At 64.2% G+C, this 19,421-nt stretch overlaps 7 protein-coding genes across 7 annotated transcripts; all 7 read right to left on the minus strand.

Moving 5' to 3' along the window:
* Nucleotides 1-611: 611 nt before the first annotated feature.
* On the minus strand, nt 612-2,774 carry LMXM_10_0840 (conserved hypothetical protein; the record flags this gene model as incomplete). Its single annotated transcript, XM_003872873.1, has 1 exon — nt 612-2,774. The coding sequence occupies one exon, from the start codon at nt 2,772-2,774 to the stop codon at nt 612-614; it is 2,163 nt and encodes a 720-aa protein (XP_003872922.1).
* Nucleotides 2,775-3,598: 824 nt separating this feature from the next.
* Nucleotides 3,599-3,973, minus strand: LMXM_10_0850 (ntf2-like; the record flags this gene model as incomplete). The annotated part of the gene is made up of 1 exon (XM_003872874.1): nt 3,599-3,973. One exon carries the CDS (start codon nt 3,971-3,973, stop codon nt 3,599-3,601), a length of 375 nt encoding a protein of 124 aa, XP_003872923.1.
* Nucleotides 3,974-5,122: 1,149 nt separating this feature from the next.
* Nucleotides 5,123-5,713, minus strand: LMXM_10_0860 (conserved hypothetical protein; the record flags this gene model as incomplete). Its single annotated transcript, XM_003872875.1, has 1 exon — nt 5,123-5,713. One exon carries the CDS (start codon nt 5,711-5,713, stop codon nt 5,123-5,125), a length of 591 nt encoding a protein of 196 aa, XP_003872924.1.
* Nucleotides 5,714-6,689: 976 nt separating this feature from the next.
* Nucleotides 6,690-7,082, minus strand: LMXM_10_0870 (histone H3; the record flags this gene model as incomplete). The annotated part of the gene is made up of 1 exon (XM_003872876.1): nt 6,690-7,082. One exon carries the CDS (start codon nt 7,080-7,082, stop codon nt 6,690-6,692), a length of 393 nt encoding a protein of 130 aa, XP_003872925.1.
* A 717-nt stretch (nt 7,083-7,799) lies between these two features.
* LMXM_10_0880 (conserved hypothetical protein) lies at nt 7,800-11,273 on the minus strand (the record flags this gene model as incomplete). The annotated part of the gene is made up of 1 exon (XM_003872877.1): nt 7,800-11,273. The coding sequence occupies one exon, from the start codon at nt 11,271-11,273 to the stop codon at nt 7,800-7,802; it is 3,474 nt and encodes a 1,157-aa protein (XP_003872926.1).
* Nucleotides 11,274-12,270: 997 nt separating this feature from the next.
* On the minus strand, nt 12,271-12,738 carry LMXM_10_0890 (FKBP-type peptidyl-prolyl cis-trans isomerase,putative; the record flags this gene model as incomplete). The annotated part of the gene is made up of 1 exon (XM_003872878.1): nt 12,271-12,738. One exon carries the CDS (start codon nt 12,736-12,738, stop codon nt 12,271-12,273), a length of 468 nt encoding a protein of 155 aa, XP_003872927.1.
* A 737-nt stretch (nt 12,739-13,475) lies between these two features.
* Nucleotides 13,476-18,170, minus strand: LMXM_10_0900 (conserved hypothetical protein; the record flags this gene model as incomplete). The annotated part of the gene is made up of 1 exon (XM_003872879.1): nt 13,476-18,170. The coding sequence occupies one exon, from the start codon at nt 18,168-18,170 to the stop codon at nt 13,476-13,478; it is 4,695 nt and encodes a 1,564-aa protein (XP_003872928.1).
* Between the last annotated feature and the right edge of the window lie 1,251 nt (nt 18,171-19,421).

The raw sequence follows: 19,421 nt of genomic DNA on the forward strand, positions 1-19,421 counted from the left end.
TCAGCGTTATAGGATGGCTGGCGGTGGTGTATGCGCGAGTACGGTTATATGGGTGTGCGGTGCACAGCTGTGCGCCTGTGCAGCCCCTCGCACGTGACGAGAAAGACACACACACACACGCACACAACAAGCACGCACAGCTACACACTGGCAATGCGCCGTTCCCTTCGCCGTGAGGCTTCGACCCACCCCTTGTCTACCCAGCACGCCCTCTCGCCCTTCGGCCCGTCTGTCTGTGTTGACGACGCTGCGACGGCGTCCCGTGCCCGACACGACTGCCTTTCTAACGCCGGACGTTTCGCTTTTCTCTTTGTTCCTCAGCGTATCTATAAGATACACACACACACACACATGCGTGCGTGCGTGCAGGAGACGCCGTCGAAGGTGCTGCCGCGCCTGCAAGCTGGCGAGAGCATTGAAACACGCCAGCGCCCTTCCTATTCAACGGAGAAGAAAGCGCAGCGCTGACGGGAGGGGGGGGGCGAGCGAGCGAGCGAGCGAGAGAGGTGCGCGTGTACGTGTGTGGGTCGCGTTACGGAGAACGCACTCACGCGGGGGAGTCTGAGAGGCTGAGCTGGAGTATGGGCGAGGGCCGACTTTGCGCCACCGTGCTAGTCGTAGTAGCAGTCAAAGCACTTGGTAAGCCACGCCCATTCCCACCGACTGAGCCGCGCTGGCAGCGGTGTCGCCGTTGCCTCTACCGGTGAGGCAGCAACGCTGTTGCACACACGCACGAACGACGGCCAGTCGCGCCAGTCGCCCGCCTCCGCTCCCTGTAGCACGTTGAGCACACAGCCTTCATGCGCGGCGACCGACTCGGACGCACACGAGTAGTGCTCATAGAGGGCGGCTGCGAGCAGCTGTACCGGCAACGGCAGCTCAAAGAGCTGTGTCAAGGACAGACGCTCAAACAACCAGAAGAAGTGCGCCAGGGCCGCTGTGGACGGCGTCTCTGTCGCTGCATCGCCGTTGGTCACACCCGCCGCGTTCGCCGTCAGCCGGCTGCAGAGCTGTCCGATGGCGGGGTGCTGAGCGGCCAAGAGCAACTCCTTGGACAGTGTAGTGCCGAAGACACCTCGGTCATCCGTGTGGAGGGAGATGCTCGGCAACACATACGTGCTCGCTGTATCGCTGCTGGCAGCATCCGTTACCCCCGATGGCTCAACCACGGCCGTAAGATGGCCACACCGACGCATCGCGCGTGCCTGCCGATGGGCAAGACGGACCGCCTCTGTGGCCGCGTAGCACGGACACGCGCTCCCGCCCTCTGCGTCGCTGCCACAGCGCCGACGGCTCTCTGGCATGGACTCCCAAAGCTGCAGGAGGTTCCCGAGGTGGTGGTCCACAACGTGAGAGTGGCCTCCCGTCAGCATATTGCTCGTGAGGCACAGCTCAATCCCTTGCTGCGCCGCGAGAATGACAGACAAGTTCGCGGGGTCCGTGAAGACGAGGTGGCCCCAGCGCTCTGGCGCGAACAGCAACATTTCGTGCAGCTCCTGCGGGTCCTGCTTCTCCCCTGCGTGAATCGTGATGGAGGCGGTGACGCGTATGGTGCTGCTGTCCTGCTCTTCTACCTCTCCCCTGCGCGCGGCAGCCAGTGCCGGCTCCAGTTCCGCGTACTTGCCCTTGTAGCAGTTGCCAGAGAGGTCCATGCCGGTGACCCAGCACGTCTGGCGGAGCCGGCGATGCAGGCAAGAGGAGGTGGTCGCGCCGGTTGGCGAGCCCGGGGACGGCGAATTGTTGGCGGCTGTGCCGCGCCTCGCCTCCTCGCCGTTGCACACCCGCATGTGGGCCGTGCACCACGAGTGGAACTCCATGATCTGCCGCTGCTGCGTCTTCGTGGTGAGCTGCGCGGCTTCCCAGGCGGCTGCTGCGGTAGCGCCACGGTTGACGGAGAGCAGCAGGCGCACATGCATGCGCTCCGTCACGTTCCTAAAGATATGCTCGAGAAAGTACCGGCGGCGTTCTTGAACGCGTGACGACTCATATGGCGGCTGCAGGAGGCTGCAGTAGACGCGCTCGTACAGCTGCCACCATTGCGCCGCGGCCGCCTCTTCACCGGCCTCGTCTTCCGCTGCGCCATTTTGCGTCACAGAGGCCTCACCCCACGCCAACACCTGCGCCGATGCCCCGGCGGTCAGCAGCTCACCCGTCGAGAAGTCGACCAAACCACCGGAGAGTATGTGCTCGACGGTTTCAATGACCGTGTCCACGTACATCTGCTTCGTAACCTCCTCGTCTGCCGCGTCGCGTCGGAAGGTGCGCCGTAGCCCGTCCCTCATCGACGTCCGAATCTCCATCACAATGATGTTCTCCTCGGCGCTGGTGAAGAGCATGTCCTGCACGGCCAGTCGGGTGAACGCGAGGTTCGTCATGACCTTGTAGATAGCATCGAAGACGGTGAAGCAGTAATGCATCCGCTCAGTTGGCGTCGCCGCCGCCGCCCTGTCGGTGCTGTCCGCCGGCGTCACTGTGAGCACGTTCTGCCTTCGCTTCTCTTGAGAGTTGAAGAAGAGGATGTGACCCGCCTCGTCATCGCCGGCCTTGCCGCTGTCCCCATCCGCCCCGCTCACCGGGGCACCGCCGTGAATGAGAAGCCGCTCCAGGTGCGCCAGCAGCGATGCCGACACACTGCCGTTAAGGTGGCAGTGGAAGTCCAGCTTCGGCGCACGATGGAGCACGCTCGCAAGATCTGCCACCTCTGCCCCTTCGCCGCACTGCTGGCGCTCTCGCAGGAGCACCGGCTCGACAGTGGTGCGGTACAGACGATCCATGATAGCGTGGTCGTGGATGGGAGAACGGGCCTTTCAACCCAGAAAACAGCAGCGGTGGTGGAGAGGTGGGGGGGGGGGTGGGGGTGGGGGAGTGTGGGGAGCAGGGGTGGGAGAGTAGCATGATGTGCGATGAGGCAGACACGAGCACCGTCGCACACAAACACACACACACACACAGAGTGATGCGTTACGACGCCACAAGAGGCGCCGTTACGCGAGTAAACCCGCTTCTTTGCCTTGGTAGCGGGGCCGTTTTTCTGCTTGCTTGTGCCTTATGAAGGAGGGGGAGGGAGGGGGAGCCACTCGATGCACTAATAACCATTACTCATGAGCGCGTACAGAGGCGGCGCGCGCGCATACACGCACACACACACACACACAAACCAGTCCACTCCGCCTTTTCCTTTCGGACACGTGTATGCATGCATGCATGCCCTGCTATCAGGGCTCTTCGTCGCTCTCCACCTCCACCCTCCCACGACGACTGCCGCATCCCTTCAACGCACGTCCCCCATCCCCCCCCGCCCCCACCCACCCACCCACACACGCCCACACAAGGGGTATGTCGCTGCGTGTGTGCCGCGCGGCCAAGGTGGGTGGGGCTCAAAAATGTGGATGGTTGTTGTGCTGATGGGACTGCAACGATCAGGGAGGTGGACTCTCCGGCGCGGCCTCCCAGGCTGGAGGAGGAGGAGGGGGAGGCGAGACGCGTGCAGCGGGCGGCGAGTACAGTGAGAGAGCAACGAGAGGGGGTGGGGTGGGGTGGGGGTTGTGGTAGGTGCAGCGTACCAGGAACCGGCGACTGGGTCCTCGGGTACGGTTGCTCACTGACCACCACCACCGACAAGGTTGAAGACCTGGTTCGACACGTACCACTGACCGTTGTCCTGCGCCAGGTGGAAGAAGTCGTTGAACTTGAGCGAGTGCTGCTCATCCCTCAACTTCACCTCACCGTTCACGATGACGATCACACCACCGCTCATCGAGGGCTGGCAGTCGACACTGTCCTGCTTGAAGGCGGCCTCCGTAAAGCCCAGGTTTGCGAAGCGCGCCATGATCGCGTCCACACCCTGCACCTGCTCCTTCTGCCACGTCAACAACGTGTTGGGGCGATAAATACCGGCCAGCTGGTCGCGCTGGTTGGCGAAGAAGTTGTAGTAGTGCTGCACGAAGCCCACACCGACTTCCTCGAACGACATTGTTCTCTTGAGTCGCTGGCGGATTTCTTTGACGTGGCTGTTATGGACAACAGGTGTGCGCGCGTGCGCGCGAGAGGGAAGCGGGAGAGGAGAGGAGAGAATGAAGGCGACGGCCAAGTACTTTGCGCCGCACCGTGTATGCCCGAAGTCGCTCACAAGTCACGACGAAGAGAGGGGACAAGACAGAGGTGGATGTGTGGGGAGGGGGAGGGCAGAGAGTTCGCTCATGCGAAACATGTCCGTGAACCGACGGATGCTGTGGTAACGGTCTGTGCAGGAAGGGGGTGGGGACACGTGTGTGGACGACGACCCGGCGGCGGCGGCGGCAGCGACAGCGGTACAACAACCGAGAGAGGCTGGAGAAGCGAAGGCGCTGCTTATGTCATCACCAACACGCAGATTTACCCACAACGGCAATGTGAAGCGGAGAAGGGGGAGGGACAGAGGCGAAAGGTGTTCCCAGCCAGCTACTGGTGTGGGGTGTACGCCACTCGGCTTCCGCCTCTTCCGCAAAGGGGGCGCGCGGGTACCCTCCTGGATGAGCGCGGCGCTCGTGAGGCGGGTGCCGCTGGAGCGTCCCCATCCCCAGCCCACTCGATATGCTGTTTCTTAGTGCAATGGTGGTGGTGCCACGCCGGATGCTTCCTCGTCGCCTCGCCTGTCGTCGTTTCGTTCTTTGCTTATCTCTCCTGCTCCCCCACCCCCCTCAGAGGACAGCACCTGAGTAGTTCGAGGAGAGAGGCAGGCGAAGGACAGAGGTCGATCGACAGGGTTGGGGGGAGGCGTGGTGGTGGTGGGGTGCAAGAGCGGCGGCGGCGGCCTTTTTTAGTAGATGGAGTTACACGATGAGGAGGACAAACAACGGTGCGTGAGAGACTGGAGAGGGGAGGAGAGAGGGGGGGAGAGGGCAGAGCGACACCGGCAACAACAGAGGCACTCGCAAGCAGCGGCGGGGACGGCGCGCCCGCCGCCACACCCGCATCACCATGCAAGGGGAACAAAACACAAAAGACGTTGCTGACACGACGTCACCCCTCCCCCCTTACGCGCTGTGATGGCGGAGAGGCGACACAAGCAGGAAGGCACATTACAGTCTTGCGAAGGGAAAGGCAGCACCGACAACTGTCGAGGGCCCGAGTCGCACACCAGCTAGGCCCGCTGGCCAGAGCGCAGGTGCGGGTCGGCGAACTGCTCAACCGAGAACCAGCCCTTCTCTTCCGCCTCGGCGAACTGCTTGGGGAAGGCTGCCTTTTCCCACTTGAGGTAGTTCACAATCTGGCGCTGCAGCTGGCGCATGTTCAGCTGGAAGGGGTTCAGCTTCCGATCCAGTGTCATGCGCTTCAGGTCTGTGCCGTAACGCTCGATCAGGTTCGCAATGGTGGACCCTTCCTGCTCGCTAACCGGGCGGCCGATTTTCGTCGCCTTCACCATCTTCTCCTGCTCCGCCAGCTCATTTTGCTCCTCAAAGACGCGACGCGTCTGCGGACGCACCTTTGCCTTGCGCTTCTCCGTCACCGACTTCGGCGCGCTTGGGTCGATGGCGAGGCCGAGGCGGGTGAAGGTCTGCTCGGCGGTGTTGTTGCCCTCGAAGTACTTCTGGGTAAAGCGGTTGTTGGCGCCGGCGACGTCCACGGCGCGGACGTGGGCAAAACGCCGCTTCAGGTACTGTTTCTTCCCTATGCGAGTGATGGGAATATTCTTTTTTGCCTTCCCCTTCGGTGTCACCTTGACGCGGCCCATGATGACAAGCGGTGGTCGTGTTGCAGGCCTGCTTGTGCTCGGGTACGGTGGCCGACGTGGCTAAGACTCCTTCTCTGGTCTGGATGGAAAGGGGGTGAGGACGGTGGGGGAGAAAGATGGCGTGTGGACTGCGCTGAGGATGCACTGCGCACATGCGCGCATTCGAATGTTACGGGAAGGAGAGGGAGAGGGGGTAGGGGTGGGTGAGTGGGTTGGAGCGGGGGAGGGGAGGGGGCGAGGAAGTGATGGAGACTGGCGGCGTGCACATCCACCGCGTCACCCTGATGTTGCTGCTGAGCGGTTAAAAAGGATGTTGAGGTCAGGGCAGCACAGACGTCCCTGCGTGCTGGCGACGGGGTCGCTTCGATGAGGTGGGCGGAAGGCAGCGGCAGCACCGCCGGTGCGCCATTTCCTACCTGCGCGGCACACGCACATGCACGAATCGTGCAGACAGGCATCCACCTATACGCGCGCGCACTGCGTGGGACGTTCCGCTCCTTGCTCGCTACCTTTGCGTCATCTGTGTTTTCTCCTCAGCCTCCGGCGAGGATGCAGCGTGAGGAGGACGCCGTCCATCGCACCCAGGGACGGCCCCCTCAAGCACGCCATCGCCAGGCCACAGAGATCGAGGACGCGCGCGCACACACACACACACAGATTACGCCGAACCTATTCCTCTCTCCTCTTTCCATGGTATATATATATATATATATAAAGACAGAGGTGGATCTATGATACGGCGTGCGCGGCAGCATGGACGCACACGCGCTGCCTGCCACACGCACCCAATACACATGCAGACATCTGCGCGTGTGCGCGCTGCTGTCCTGTGCAGAGGCCCCGTGCTTCTCCCTCTCCCGGAGGAGATGAGCCGGGGGGGGGTTCATAACCTCCACTGCCTCCGACAGAAATCTAAGAGACACATAGAGATAGAGGGGGAGGGGGGAGGGGTAGAGCTAGAGTCCGCCTAGCTCCTCTAATGGCGCTCACCGCGCAGGCGCAGCGCCAGCTGGATGTCCTTCGGCTGGATCGTCACGCGCTTCGCGTGGATGCAGGCCAGGTTCGTGTCCGCCATCAGCGACACAACGTACGCCTCCGTCGCCTCCTGGATCGCCATGATGGCGCTGCTCTGGAAGCGCAGGCCCTCCTTCTGCGCGCTCGACACCTCGCGCACCAGGCGCTGGAACGGCGCGCACTGGATCAGCAGGTTCGTGCTCTTCTGGAACTTGCGGATCTCGCGGATCGCGCAGGTGCCCGGGCGCCAGCGGCGATGCAGCTTCTTCACGCCGGACGCCGCGCTCGGCGCCTTCTTGCTCTTCTTCGACGTGATGGTGCGCTTCGCGCGGGCGGTCTCCTTGGTGCGGGACATGTTGGTGCGGTGTGGGGTGGAGCGAGGGTTGACGGGTGGGTGGATGGTGGTGGCGGTGGTGGCTGTGGAGGCTGCGGCGTGTGTGCGAGTGGGGGTGAGGGGTGAGCAATGAAGGATGAGGAAGAAAAGGGGTGATGGGGAGGAAGCGGGTGAGGCGGGCACGGGGGATGGATTGATGTCCACAGAGCGCGAGCGGTCCAAGACGGCCCAAGGAGCGCACGAGTACCAGATCGATGCCATGAACAACCTGCGCCTCTCCTCCGGTGGGCTCGTCTGAGCTTGCTTTACCACGTACATGGACACACACACACACACACGCACACGTGCATATCTCTTCACCTGCTGTGTGCGCGTATGTGTGTATGTGCGTGTGTGGTTCGTGCTGGCCGTGCTCTTGGGGTGAGGGTGATACAGCGGACGTCTGCGCCGTGGTGGTGGCGAGTTGTAGACGGCGGAGGGCGGCCGTTTGTGTGTTTGTGTGTGTGCTGTGGTGCTGGAGGGAAAAGGAAGAAGAAGCCGACAAGACATGAGAGCCGCGAAACAGGAGGGGCGGGTGGGCTGGACTGGAGAGCGACCAAGACACCGATGCGCTCGCGCGCCCATCGCATCCTCCTGCTTCGTCCCCCTCCGCTGTCGAAGGCTCACTGGGAGATGGACTGACAGCGGCGACGTGGAGGAAGGGCAAGAAGGTTCAGCACGGTGACGGTGCTGATGGAGCTAGAGCACGGTCGCCGAGGCGCTGGCACCACCGACGCCTGCCGGCAGAATCTGGTATCGCCTACGGTCCACCTCACGCGCCACCTCGCGCTGGCGAGCTCGGCACACTGGCAGGATATCGCGCAATGCGGCACCGATGAGGCTGTCTGTCATGCACAAAAGTGGTGCACTGGCAGATGCCATCGGCTGCTGTGTATGGGGAAGGGCAGCAGATGGCGGCGACGGCGCGGGGGGCGCGGCTCCTGCAGCCCCCGTCAGAGCTCGTGATGCTCCTCTATCCCTCACGGCTGCAGCTGAGGGGTGACCCGTTGTGTGGCCTCGCGTGCTTTCAGCAGTTCTTCCCGCGAAAGCGGACGGTGACACATCTCGATGGACCAGCGACTGCTGCTGCTGCTGTGCATGAAAGGAAATCGGGGGGTGCGTGTGAGGGTGGTAGCGGTAGACAGCGGCGAAGGGGGTCTGCGATGCTGGCGCTGGGGTCCACATGAGTTTAACATCCTGCCAGATGGCGGCTGCTCTCCGCGAAGGCGGGGGCGGCCGCGAATGGGCTAGCCGGCTCACCGCATCACCGCCTTCGGGGGCGCTATGGGAAGGTGTTGCCGCAGTGGTGGTCGCGTTACGGTTGCCGTTGCCAGGTATGGCACGTCGATGTGCCTTGTCGCCGCCTCCCAGACTCACGGGCCGCTGCCTCGCGGTATCAACGGGGCGTTTGATGCCCCCGCCATGAGCGTCACCGCGGGTATCCGCGCCGCTGGCGTTGTGTGGAGTGTCTTTTGACAGTTGCCGCGACTGTTTCCGCTGTCGTGTCGTGCTGCTGCCGTTGTACCTGTAGCGGCTGCTGCGCGGCGTTCCCGTGCCGTGCTCGGGAGTAGTGCTGCTGATGCCCTCCATGGAGCGATGGTGGTGACCGTTGTGATGGGTCTCAGCCCCGGTGGTGGTGGTGGTGGCTCCAGCACCACGGATGCGACGCCGCGTCACGCGCCAGTTAAAGCCGTTGTTGCCGTGAACGAGGATCGGGTCCGCGCTGTAGGAGCGCTTCTGACGGCGGGAGTGCGCAGTTGCTGTGGCGTCAGGGCGTTGCAGGATGGCAGCGATGGCTGCCGATGGACCCATCACAGCAGGCGTTGCGGCGCCGTCCTTCACACGCATCCTGGCGCCTCCATCCGCTCTCACGGTGTGTGCCCCCCTTTCACGTGAGGGCGACGACTCGGTAGACGATGCCGGGGTGGTGGTAGTCGTGGTGGTGAGATAGCTCGCCCTGCTCGTGCCCTGCTGTCGATCGCGGCTTCCGTGGTGCCGGGACTTCTGTTTGGCTGCCGGCGCCATCTCCGCCTCGCTCCGATGGTCGTCCGCGACGTTGCCGGGGGGCATCACGACCGCGCCGCTCGGTGCGATGGCGAAAATGATGGGTGCCGGCGCGGTTGCTGTGCCACCGACGGCCGTGAAGGGGGTTGTTTCTCTCGTGATGGCCGTCCCGGCGAAGGAGTGTGTGACCATCAAGGGTGGTGGCGGTGCTGGCAACGGCCCTACGGCGGAAGCGCCGTCGCCGACGGTACCGAGCCCCCCGTTCACGTCCATCAGCAGCGCGTCGGCGAAGGCCTCCACCGGAGAGGAGGACTGCCGACGGGTCGACGTCGGTGTTTCAGCGCACGCCTGCAGGGGCGTTGCGTCCGTGGGTCCAGATGCGCGTAGGAAAGACCCGGGAAGAGAGCCCGCTATCAATGGTGGCGTGCGCAGCAGCAAGTGCTGGACATCCTGCCCTTCCACCACCGCCGTCGCCAGTCGTTGCGGGCTCGCATATCTTGAGCGGCTGCTGGTGGGGCTGTTCCGCACATTTGCTTTCCGCCGCTGTTCTCGTTTCGGTGTACTCTGACGATACCCACTGCGCGTTGACGCGTCTCTCAGCGCCTCGGTTGGTGTTCCCGCCCTTCTGGCCGCAGGCGGGCCAGCGCCCTCAGCACCGCGACCGCGGCCTCGGCTGGCGCTCGCTTGCCGGCCACCGCTACGGTCGCACGACAGGGCTTCTGCTGCTGGGGCTGGCGACGACGTCGTCGGATGCCACTGTTTCTGCGAGTGGCGGCTCCGCTGTTGCTTCGCCGAGGGCGCGGTCTTACTGCTGGCGGAGGACGAGGTGTCGCCGCACAGCGTGTCGAAGCTGCCGATCCCGTGGCCGTCGCCTCGGCGCTGCCGCAGTGCTTGCATCATCATCGCGAGCGGCGGGCTTCGGTCACGTCGGTTCTCCATCGCGGCACCGACGCCCGTTCGTTGCCGCGGTGGCGTCGTCATACTCACCGGCACAGCGATCATCGCTGCCCCACGCTGCGCGGCCGCCATCATCTCCTTCCGCTGCTTGTGGTGCCGTCGCAGCACTTCGCGGTGCTGGCGCTGCTGATGCTCCAGTTGCATGAGATAGCGTTGATACTCCACGAGAGAGGCTGGAATGGGGGAGGATGAGGGCGGTGGTGGCGGTGGCTGCGGTTGTTGCTGCTGATGCATAACGGAGCCGCCTGCGCCAGCGGAGATGCTGGGCCCGCTGGCGACATGCGGTGGCGGTGAGAGAAGCATGCCGTTGGTACCCTGCAAGCTTGGCGGACACGGGCCGAGTGACAGCTGCGGCGCCGTGTCGGAAGCTTTCGCGGCGTGAGCACCGGCGGGTGCCACCGTCAAGCACGGATGATACGAAGGGGGCAACGGCGGCTGTGGCTGTGGCTGCTGCTGGCGGTGCGGTGCGTGCGCCGCGCCTTCACCGTCGAACCATGAGCGCTTTTCATGGTCGATGGACTGGAGATGCACCGCCGAATCAGGCTTGTCGGCGGAGGCGGTGATGTGGTAGTGCGCGCCTGTCGCGGATGGCGCTGCAACCACCCTCTCGGAGCCGATCCACACCCGTGGAACACTGCCTGTAGTGCTTGCCTCGGATGGAAGCGACACACTCCTCCCCTGCAGCTGCCGTTGCTGGAGGCGCACAATACTCTCGAGGTCTCGCTGGATGGCGAGGAGGTAGTGGGATGAGGTGTGGCTAGCCGAGTGGCTGCTGCTGCTACTGCTGCTGCTGTGCTTGTTCGTGCCGCCGCCGGCACGGTCGCCGAGGGGGCTCAACTGGACAGAGGACGAGGAGAATGGTGCAGCCGTCGAATGCCGCATCGAAAGGGGTGGCGGCGGCTGGAGGGCGACGGCAGACATGCCTACGAGGGGCTTCGGTTCAGCTTCGCAGCACCCCGCCGTGCACGAGGCAGCCGCTTCCGAAGAACGCCGCACATGCTCTTCGTGGGGGCTATTGCTGATGCTGCTGCTTCCGTTTGTGGTGGCCTCCACGTGACCAAGGCGCGGGTCGAGAGTGGTCATGTCACTCATCGCGGGCTTGTGAGCACCGCTGCTTGCCTGCAGACGCGTCGGAAGCCCTGCCTCGATGTGCTCGCTGCGATCGAGTCCCGCGGGTTGAGGCGGGGGCGTGTGCGGTGCGGTGCTCATCATGGCTGAGCATCGCCTACCGCATAAACAGAGCGACGGGAGGGGGAGGGGGGAGGGCAGCCGTCAGCGGTGCGCGCGCGGTTTTCTGCGGGCTTCGATGGAAAGATGCGGAGGCGATTGGGTGCGGGTAGGAAGAGGTACGGAAAGTGAGGGAGTGGACCGGTGGACCGACAGGAAACAGCCCACACGCGGATCCGACACAAAGCGAACCGCGACAAAGGGGCAGTGACTAACAGACGCGGCAGCGCGGATGTGCGCTTAAGAGAGAGAGAGGGAGTGGGGGGAGGGAGGGTAGGTGTCCGCCTGGGATGGCAGCGAACAGCGAAGGGGCACCACCCGTGCACGAGGAGTTTGGAGAAAGCGAGGGGAGGAGTGTGATGATGACGCGAGCCCTACTGAGCCGCATTACGACCCCCTTCACGCAGCAGGCGGCGCAAGCATTCTCGTTCCTCGAGTGGCCGCTGAACATCCACCGCTTCTCCCTCGGTGACGCCGCGCATGAGCTCGGCGTCCTGGCCTGTGCGGGGAGGTCCCCTTCCTTCTCCCCCCTCGTGGGTGCATGAGAGCGTGCGGGTAGGGGTATGGGAGTCATGACATTGGACGCACGCGTGACGCACAGAGGCGCGCGGAGGGGAGGAGACACCAGAAGGCGTTACAGGACGAACATAAGGAGAAGAAAAATTGGAAAAGCCGAGGCGTGTGAGGCAGTCGCACGGGGCGTTGTCCAGCAGAGAGGTGCACCACAACGAGGGTGGTGACAGGGAGAAGGGGAGGGATTGATGCGTGACGCGCCTATGCCATCCCCCGCACCGACTGCGAAACTCATCCTCTCTGCCGCTCTGACTTCGCCATCTGGCCTAGCCGTACGCAGCTCCCCGCCATCCGAACCGACCCCTTCCCCTCCCCTCCGCCCGCCCGCCCCGCCCCCACCAGCGAGGTGGCTCTCTGTCGGCTGGCTTTCCGCCCCGTGGTCCTCTGCTTTTTATACTGCGAAATTAGCTCAAAGGTCCGCATAGGTCTTGGAGAGGGCCTGCTCCAGTTTCTTGTGGCCGTCCGCCCCCGGCTTGCCGCCCTGCATCACCTTCAGCAGGCGAATCTTGAACACGAGCGTCGCGTTCGGCGGAATGACCCCGCCGGCACCGCGCGCGCCGTACGCCAGATCCGGCGGCAAGTAAACCTCCCACTCCTCGCCCTCCACCATGTACTGGAGGGCCTCGGTCCATCCCTTGATCACCTGGGCCGGCGCAAATGTGGCGGGGTGGCCGCGATCCATAGAGCTGTCAAACACCTTGCCATTCGTCAGGGAGCCGTGGTAGTGCACCGAGCACGGGTCCGACACATTCGGCGACTTTGTTGAGGCCGTGTCGACCACCTTCCTCACGATCTTGAAGCGCATGCCGCTGGCCAGCTGGTGCACGCTGGGCTTTGCGTCCAGGCTCGCCATGAATGCCTGATCGACTGCGTTCATCTTCTGTCGCACGTAAGGGGAGGTAGGAGGAGGGGTGGGTACGTGACTGTGTGGGCGTGAAGGTGGCGTGCGTATACATGCGTTGCTGGTGTTGCTGCCTGGGGCAGGGGAAGGTCGACGCGCCCACAGGCACGCGTGCATGTCGGCACGAGGAAGAGGGATAGATGCGCAGGGGAGCAACAAAGGCGAGATGGTGGGCGGGCATGCAGGGGTGGGAGGCGGGGGAAGGAGAGGGGGACAGAGGGGCGGGGGGAGGGGCGTGATGGTGGTGCACGCCAACTGCGCTTCTTCTGCTCGCCCCGAGTGGCAGGCGCCGTGTGCTGCATCGCCGCCACGCCGTCTAGACGCGCGCGCGCAGGTGGACTTGGGTGCCAAAGCGATGAAAAGCAACGATACGAGCATCCTGGATGCTGCCGTTGGCTGTTGCAAGCCCTTCCCCGCACTACTGATCCTGTCGACGCTTGTGCGTCGCGCTTGTGATGGAGCCGCCCCCCCGCTCGACAGCCAAACGAAACGCCCGAGGAGGTGCGCGGGGTGGGGTGGAGGGCCGGTCGGGTGGAGACGGCGAAGCATGGTGGTGGTGGTGGTGTGTGTGGGGAGGTGTCTCCGGCTGTACATGTAGCAAAGAATAGTAAAACAGTAACAACATGAGAGAGGAGGCACGCAGCGGCACCTACGCACACGCTCCAAGTCGTGCGTACACAGAGGAAGAGAGGTGCTCGAAGACCGCCTTCACTTCACTCGTCGTACAGGGTGGCCCACTTCAATAGGTCCGCGTCTGCGTTGAAGGCACCAGGTGTCTGAGCGCAACACTTGTCGTAGGTGGCACCGTTCGGGTTGCACAGATAGCTGTAGACCCGGACGCGCTCCACGTGCTGCTGCTCCTCGATGTACTGGCGCTCAAGCACACAGAGCATATCGAGCTCGGTGAACTGATCTTGCCAAACGAGGTGCCACACTTCCTCCCGCTCGAGCCGCTTGCGCGCGCCCTGCGCCGCGGCGGCAGCACGATAGCGCCGCTCGCGCCGCGCCGCGAACGCGCGCCACGCTTGCTGGAGACGGTGAGCCATCCCACTCAGAAACGCCAGCGCGGCTGCCGCCTCCGCCTCGGCAGCGACGGTGCGCTGCAGCATTTGGTGCCGGCGCACGGCGCGCTGCAGCACTGTAGCCGCAGCGTCTGCTCGCATCTCGCGTGCTGCGGTGGTGCGCACCACAAGCTTCTCTGCTAGCATCGTTCGCCGCCGCTGCTGCGCCAGGGCTGCGGAGGCATGCGCTCGTAGGAGGGCCTGCGAGAGACAGATGGCGCGCCAGCGCTGCGTTTCAAGGGCCACGGCTTCGGCGCGCTGCCTTGCCTGCTCCGCTACATGCATCCGACCCATCTCTGCTCTGGTCAAGGCACCGCGGCCGGCTGCTTGAACAAGGAAGAGGTTTTCGATGAAGGTGCGCCCTTGACGTGCCTTGAGGCGGCGCACGAGCAGCTGCGCCTGCGCACTTCGACCGAAGCACTGGAGAAGGCGAATAACCTCGTAAGTATGCGCCTCGCGCGACAGCCGCTCCTCCTGCAGTGTGTGGCGCAGCTGGCGGAGATAGCGGCGTTGGCGCCCCGCGGCGTAACGTCTCCAGACCCGCTGAATGCACGTCGACGACGTGCGCAGCTGTCGAGCGCGCTCCACCGCGAGTTCTAGGCGACGACGCTCAACAGAGCGACGCCAACCCGCCGCGATGCGCTGCGCCGCCTCTTCCCTGCTCACCTCCAGCGCCAACGCCTCTCGGTGAAGGCGGCCCTGACGCAGGACGTACTCCTGCAGTACAATCGTCAGCACTGTTGTGGCGGCATCGCGGCGGCGGCAAAGCTCAAGCTCCTCAGCCTTGCGAGTTTCGCGCAGCTGCGCTACGTAACGACGCGCTTGGATGCCGCGTACCCGCTTTTGAATTGTGGCTGCCGCGTGCGCCTGTCGTTCTGCCTCCGCCTGGAGGCGACGCTGCTCCTCCACCTCTAGTGTGCGGCGGCGCCAGTACGCCTTCTCGACGACCACACGGCGCCACCACTGCTGCACCTTGACGGCGGCGATTGTGTACAGTCGCAGCCGTGTGTCGTGGGCGATGCCAAGCTCCTTGCGCAGGCGGCGCCGCTCGCGCTGTCGCTGCAGCCACTGCCGCGCGGCACGAGTAAGCCGCCGGGCGGCAGAGACCTCCCGCAGCTCCTGATTGCGTCGACGAGCGTCGGCCACGGCGCGCGCGTGCAGAGCTGCTTGACGCCGGCGCTGCTCCACCACGCACGAGAGAAAGCCATCAATCGCCAGCGCGGCCGCCTTCTGAATTGTGTAGACATACTGGTACAGGACCTGGCGATAGGCGTGCAGGATCTGACGCGCCTTGCTCGAGCGCCATGCCCGCTGAAGTATCAGCGCCGCCCTCACCCGCCGCTCGTTGAGCGCGGCGTAGTACATGATCACCTCACGCTGGAACCGCGCGTTTCGCTCCGGGAGCGTTTCCTCCGCCTCTTCCTCCTCTTCCGCCTCCGCCTCTTCTTTGGCGTTCTCGTCGACAGCGCCGGCAACATCGACTACATGTGTGTGTGGTGCACCTCTGCTTCCTCTGAGCTGCATGTGGCTGCTGCCGCTGAGTCTGCCCGTGCAGAGGGAGCCGCGATGCTGATCGGCGGTGGCGGCGGAGTTGGTCGTAGACGGCAGTGGTGCACCATCAGCTTCCTCGTCGGAAGCGCCACCACCACCGTCACCGCCACCGCCACTATCGTGCTGTTGCTCAGCCTCGGGTTCGACTGTTCGGATACCTTGCAGGGTGGCGCCGAGGTCGAGCGGCGCACCCTCGCTGAGATCGCCTTGCTGAAGCTCTTGACTGCCTTCCTGGTCCTGCTGCTGCTGCTGCGAATCTAGCTCCACTTTCGGTTGTGACAAAGTCGGCGAGACGGCGGCGTCGGGTGGGCTTGCTGGTGCCCCTGGAGCGGGTAAGAACTGGCGGTCACGCCTCGTCTGCCGACGGGTATTGCCGCCGGCGTCGACCTCCGATGCGCGGGTCGCGGCAGCCTCGGCGGTCTTTGGGGATATGGCGGAGAGTAGCAAAGTCGCCGTCGGGGACTGCAGCTGGTCTCTCTGTTCCCTGCGGCGCCGCGCGGCGTTCTTCTTCTGCTTTGCGCTTTCCTTCTCGTCAGCAGCCAATACGGCATCCTCCACGTCGCTGCGCAGCGTAAACGCATCCGCTGGCTGCTGCAGTCGGTAGCAGTGCCGCAGTGACCGACTGCGTGGGAGCCTCGACCTCGACAGCGACGGCTGCAGCGATGGGTGACGAAACGGTCTGGTGACACCGTCAGCGGCTGCCGCAGTGGAGGGGACGGTTAGGGGCAGCGGGAGGGTACGTCCAAGAGGAAGTGGTGGCCCGCTCTTGGAGGACCGCGCCGTTGCCGTCGAAGTCGGCGCGGATGTCAGCGGCCACGACAGGGCTGGCGACGAAGGTGCGGGTGCAAGTTGCGACGGCTTCCGGCTGGAGATCAGCAACGGCGGAAGAGGTGGCAGGCGGGTGAGTGTGCCGGTGGGCATGAGCTGCTGCTGCTGCGGCGGCAGCGGGGCGTCTTCGTCGCCGATACGCGCCGTGACGCTGTTGCGAGCGTTCGACGGTGCTGCCATAAACGCTTGGAGGTGTGCCGCCGTGCGCGATGCCGGCGCAGATGCTGGGGCTTGCCGCTCGCCAGTGGCAACCACAGCCGAGCTGGGAAGCAACGCAGCAGCTGCCTCCACCACTGGGTGCGCACTACCGAGAACCTGCCGCCCACGCGAGTAGGCCTCCATCCAGCAATGCAGCCCCCTCGACTGGGCGTCCGATGTCGGCTTCTCCGGGCCACTACAACGGCGAGCGGCACTGCAGCCCAGCAGGAGTAGCACTCCAGGCAGCAGCGCACGCGCCACCGCCGAGGTGGACCAGATCGCGCGCAGCGTCCGTTCCACCTTGTCGCATCGCTTCCGGACTCCGGAGGAGGCGAGAGCGCCGCCGCCCACGTCAAGCGCGCCACCACGAGAGGCATCTGCCTCTGCCGCTGCCGCCACGACAGCTGCCGCCGCGGTGAGCCACAGGAGCTGCACTTCATTGCAGGCACCATGCTCGAGGCTCATATTGGCTTGTACATCGAAGAGGAGGTCCCTGTCAGACAGGTGCAGCGGTGGCGCCGCGCCCGCAGCAGAAAGGCTGCCCACGCCGCTGGGAGCGTCGTCTTGCTGCTGCTGCTGCTGCGACGAACCCGAAGGCGACGCTTCAAGGACGATGCTCACGTATCGGGCCACGTGTGCCTCCCACTTGAACAGCTGTTTCGTGATCTGCCGCGCAGACGCCAACGCGGATACCACCGCTTTCACAGGAGCCGCCGTCATGCGACATGCCGATGGCACGTTTGTATCTTCGCTACCCCGCCATGTGGCTCTGGGGTACGAAGCACGACAGAGCCACACCGGCAGCACCGTGGCGACACAGGGGTACGAATAGGCTGCGCCTGGGCTGCCCCCGACGGACAGCCGTTCCGCCCGCATGCGTTCCTCGTGCGCCTCAAGCATTGCACATGTACGTGGCAGCTGCAGCATGGCCAGAGTCACCGCCACCGTCATCAGCGGCGGCGGCACATCCTCGGCTGCAGACGCCCTCAAGTTATCCCCACTGCTTGCAGCTGCCCTCCCGACTGCGAACACAGCACAGATATCGCGGAGCGCCAGGACGAGGAGGTCGAGGTCACGCTGGAGCGTCCATTGGCGGCGCAGCAGCAATCCTAGCTGCACAAGGTCGGACGGACACACCGCGAAACTGGCCCCAGCAGCCTTGGAGGCACCGCGCTTCGTCGGGAAGGCTGAGGTGCCTTCGCCACTGGCGCCGTTGCCGTCTGCAGCAAGCGCGGCCTCTTCCTGCGTTGGAGCTGCCGCCGACGCCTCCTGTGCGCTTGCCGCGGCGACACCGACCCCCCCGCCGGCGCGTGCTTCCTCTGGCTGCACCACCAAAAGAGCCTTCCAGTCCGATGGAAGGCATTTCGCGAGCACGGAGAGCGCGCTTGCCAGATGGTTTGTTGGACTTTGTGAGGCGGCGGCGTTTCTACCCTCGCGTTGCAGAAGTTCCTGCATCTCTATGCAGCGCTGCAGCAGCGACTCTGCCGCCACGGAGGCCGTGTTGTCTTGCTTCAACGCTGTGTCTTTGGAGGGCTGCGCCCTCGCCTTGGGCGTCGCCGTCAGGGTCGCGCCATACGCACCGGTAAGATACGCCTCTGCCTCGTCGACGAGCTGTGTGACGCGGGCATGCACGTCGTATAAAACTGCGTAGGCGGACCGGATGAGCCCCACGCTACTTTTAGCAGACGGTTGCTGCCGCGGCGCGAGAGGCACTCTTGCAGAGGAGGCCAGAGACGGCGACGCCGCGGAGTGACGCTGTAGTGGCTGCATGGTGCCCCTCTGCAGACGTTGGTACGTGTATGGGCACGCCGGGCCACCTTTGCGCTCCTCACTGGCAAGAGAAACAGGAGAGACAGGGACGAAGGGCGACGACGGTAAGAGGAGGATCGACGCCAGCGGCAGAGACAACGCTCGGAGAACGGGAGTCGTCGCAGACCTGGTTGGTGTTGCGAGATGTGTTGTGGCTCCCCCGTCCCAGTGGCCGTGGTGGTCGACTTACGTGTGAAAGTGAGGTGGGGTGGAGGGGGGGGTCGTTGCCGGGTGAGAGAAAGATGGGCGGCCGCCGACGTTGTCCACCAGGGACAGGTGGATGTTGTGTGTGGTCGAGGTGCCGGCATCCTCAAGAGAGAAGAAGCGATGGAGGAGGAGGGGAGGATAGAAAGTATGCGTGTGTGTGTGTCACACTGGGCGTTTGGGGGGATGCCGACTGAGCCTCCGCTTTCCCCCACCGAGAAAGGAAAGGGACGCGCATGCTCAGCCACACCGACCCAGCCGCGCAGGCACACACACACACACACACTTTTGAAGGCGCGTTCTCCCACGCACGCCTGCGGTGGGGTCGTCCGCCAGAGGTGTCCATCGTGGGCCACCTCGATGCATGCTCGGGGCATGCGTTGATGCATCGGCCTGGCAAGGAAGCCGAGGAGTAAGGGGGGAGCGGCTAGCGTACAGCAGAGACAGGGGCAGCTGTCACTCCGCACAATGATACAGACGGTTGCACCCGTCGCCCTCCCCTGACTTCCCTTCGCTCATGCTGCCGCACTTTATTCTCTCATGAGGTGCCTCTGCATCACTCAACTAACCGCTGGCTTCTCTGAGTAGCACACGCACACATGCACACACACACACACACACACGTGCGCGCACTCGACAGAGAGAGCGAGAGGAGGGGGGACATGAAGAACAAAAGAGAAAAAGGAGGACAGGCCGAGGACAGATATGACGCGCGCGCGGAGGGCAAGCGAGAAAACAAAATCACGAGGACGCGGCGCCCGTGTCCATACGAGTGAGACCACCTCCTCCCACACCCCCCTTGCGCCTCATACACGGACACACGCATACCCGATTTCCCTAGGGAGAGGGTGCGGAGGCGGCGATATGACGAACCGCGTCATCAAATTCGCTTCCCTCTCTCGCTCTGCATCCTTTCCATTCGCACCCTACCCCCTCCTCCCCTCCACAGCTGTGAGTGTGTGTGTGCGTGTGTATCCACTGACCACTTCGCCATCTCCCCGGCAACGC

Source organism: Leishmania mexicana, chromosome 10 (assembly GCF_000234665.1).
Source record: "Leishmania mexicana MHOM/GT/2001/U1103 complete genome, chromosome 10".
Lineage (NCBI taxonomy): Eukaryota > Euglenozoa > Kinetoplastea > Trypanosomatida > Trypanosomatidae > Leishmania > Leishmania mexicana.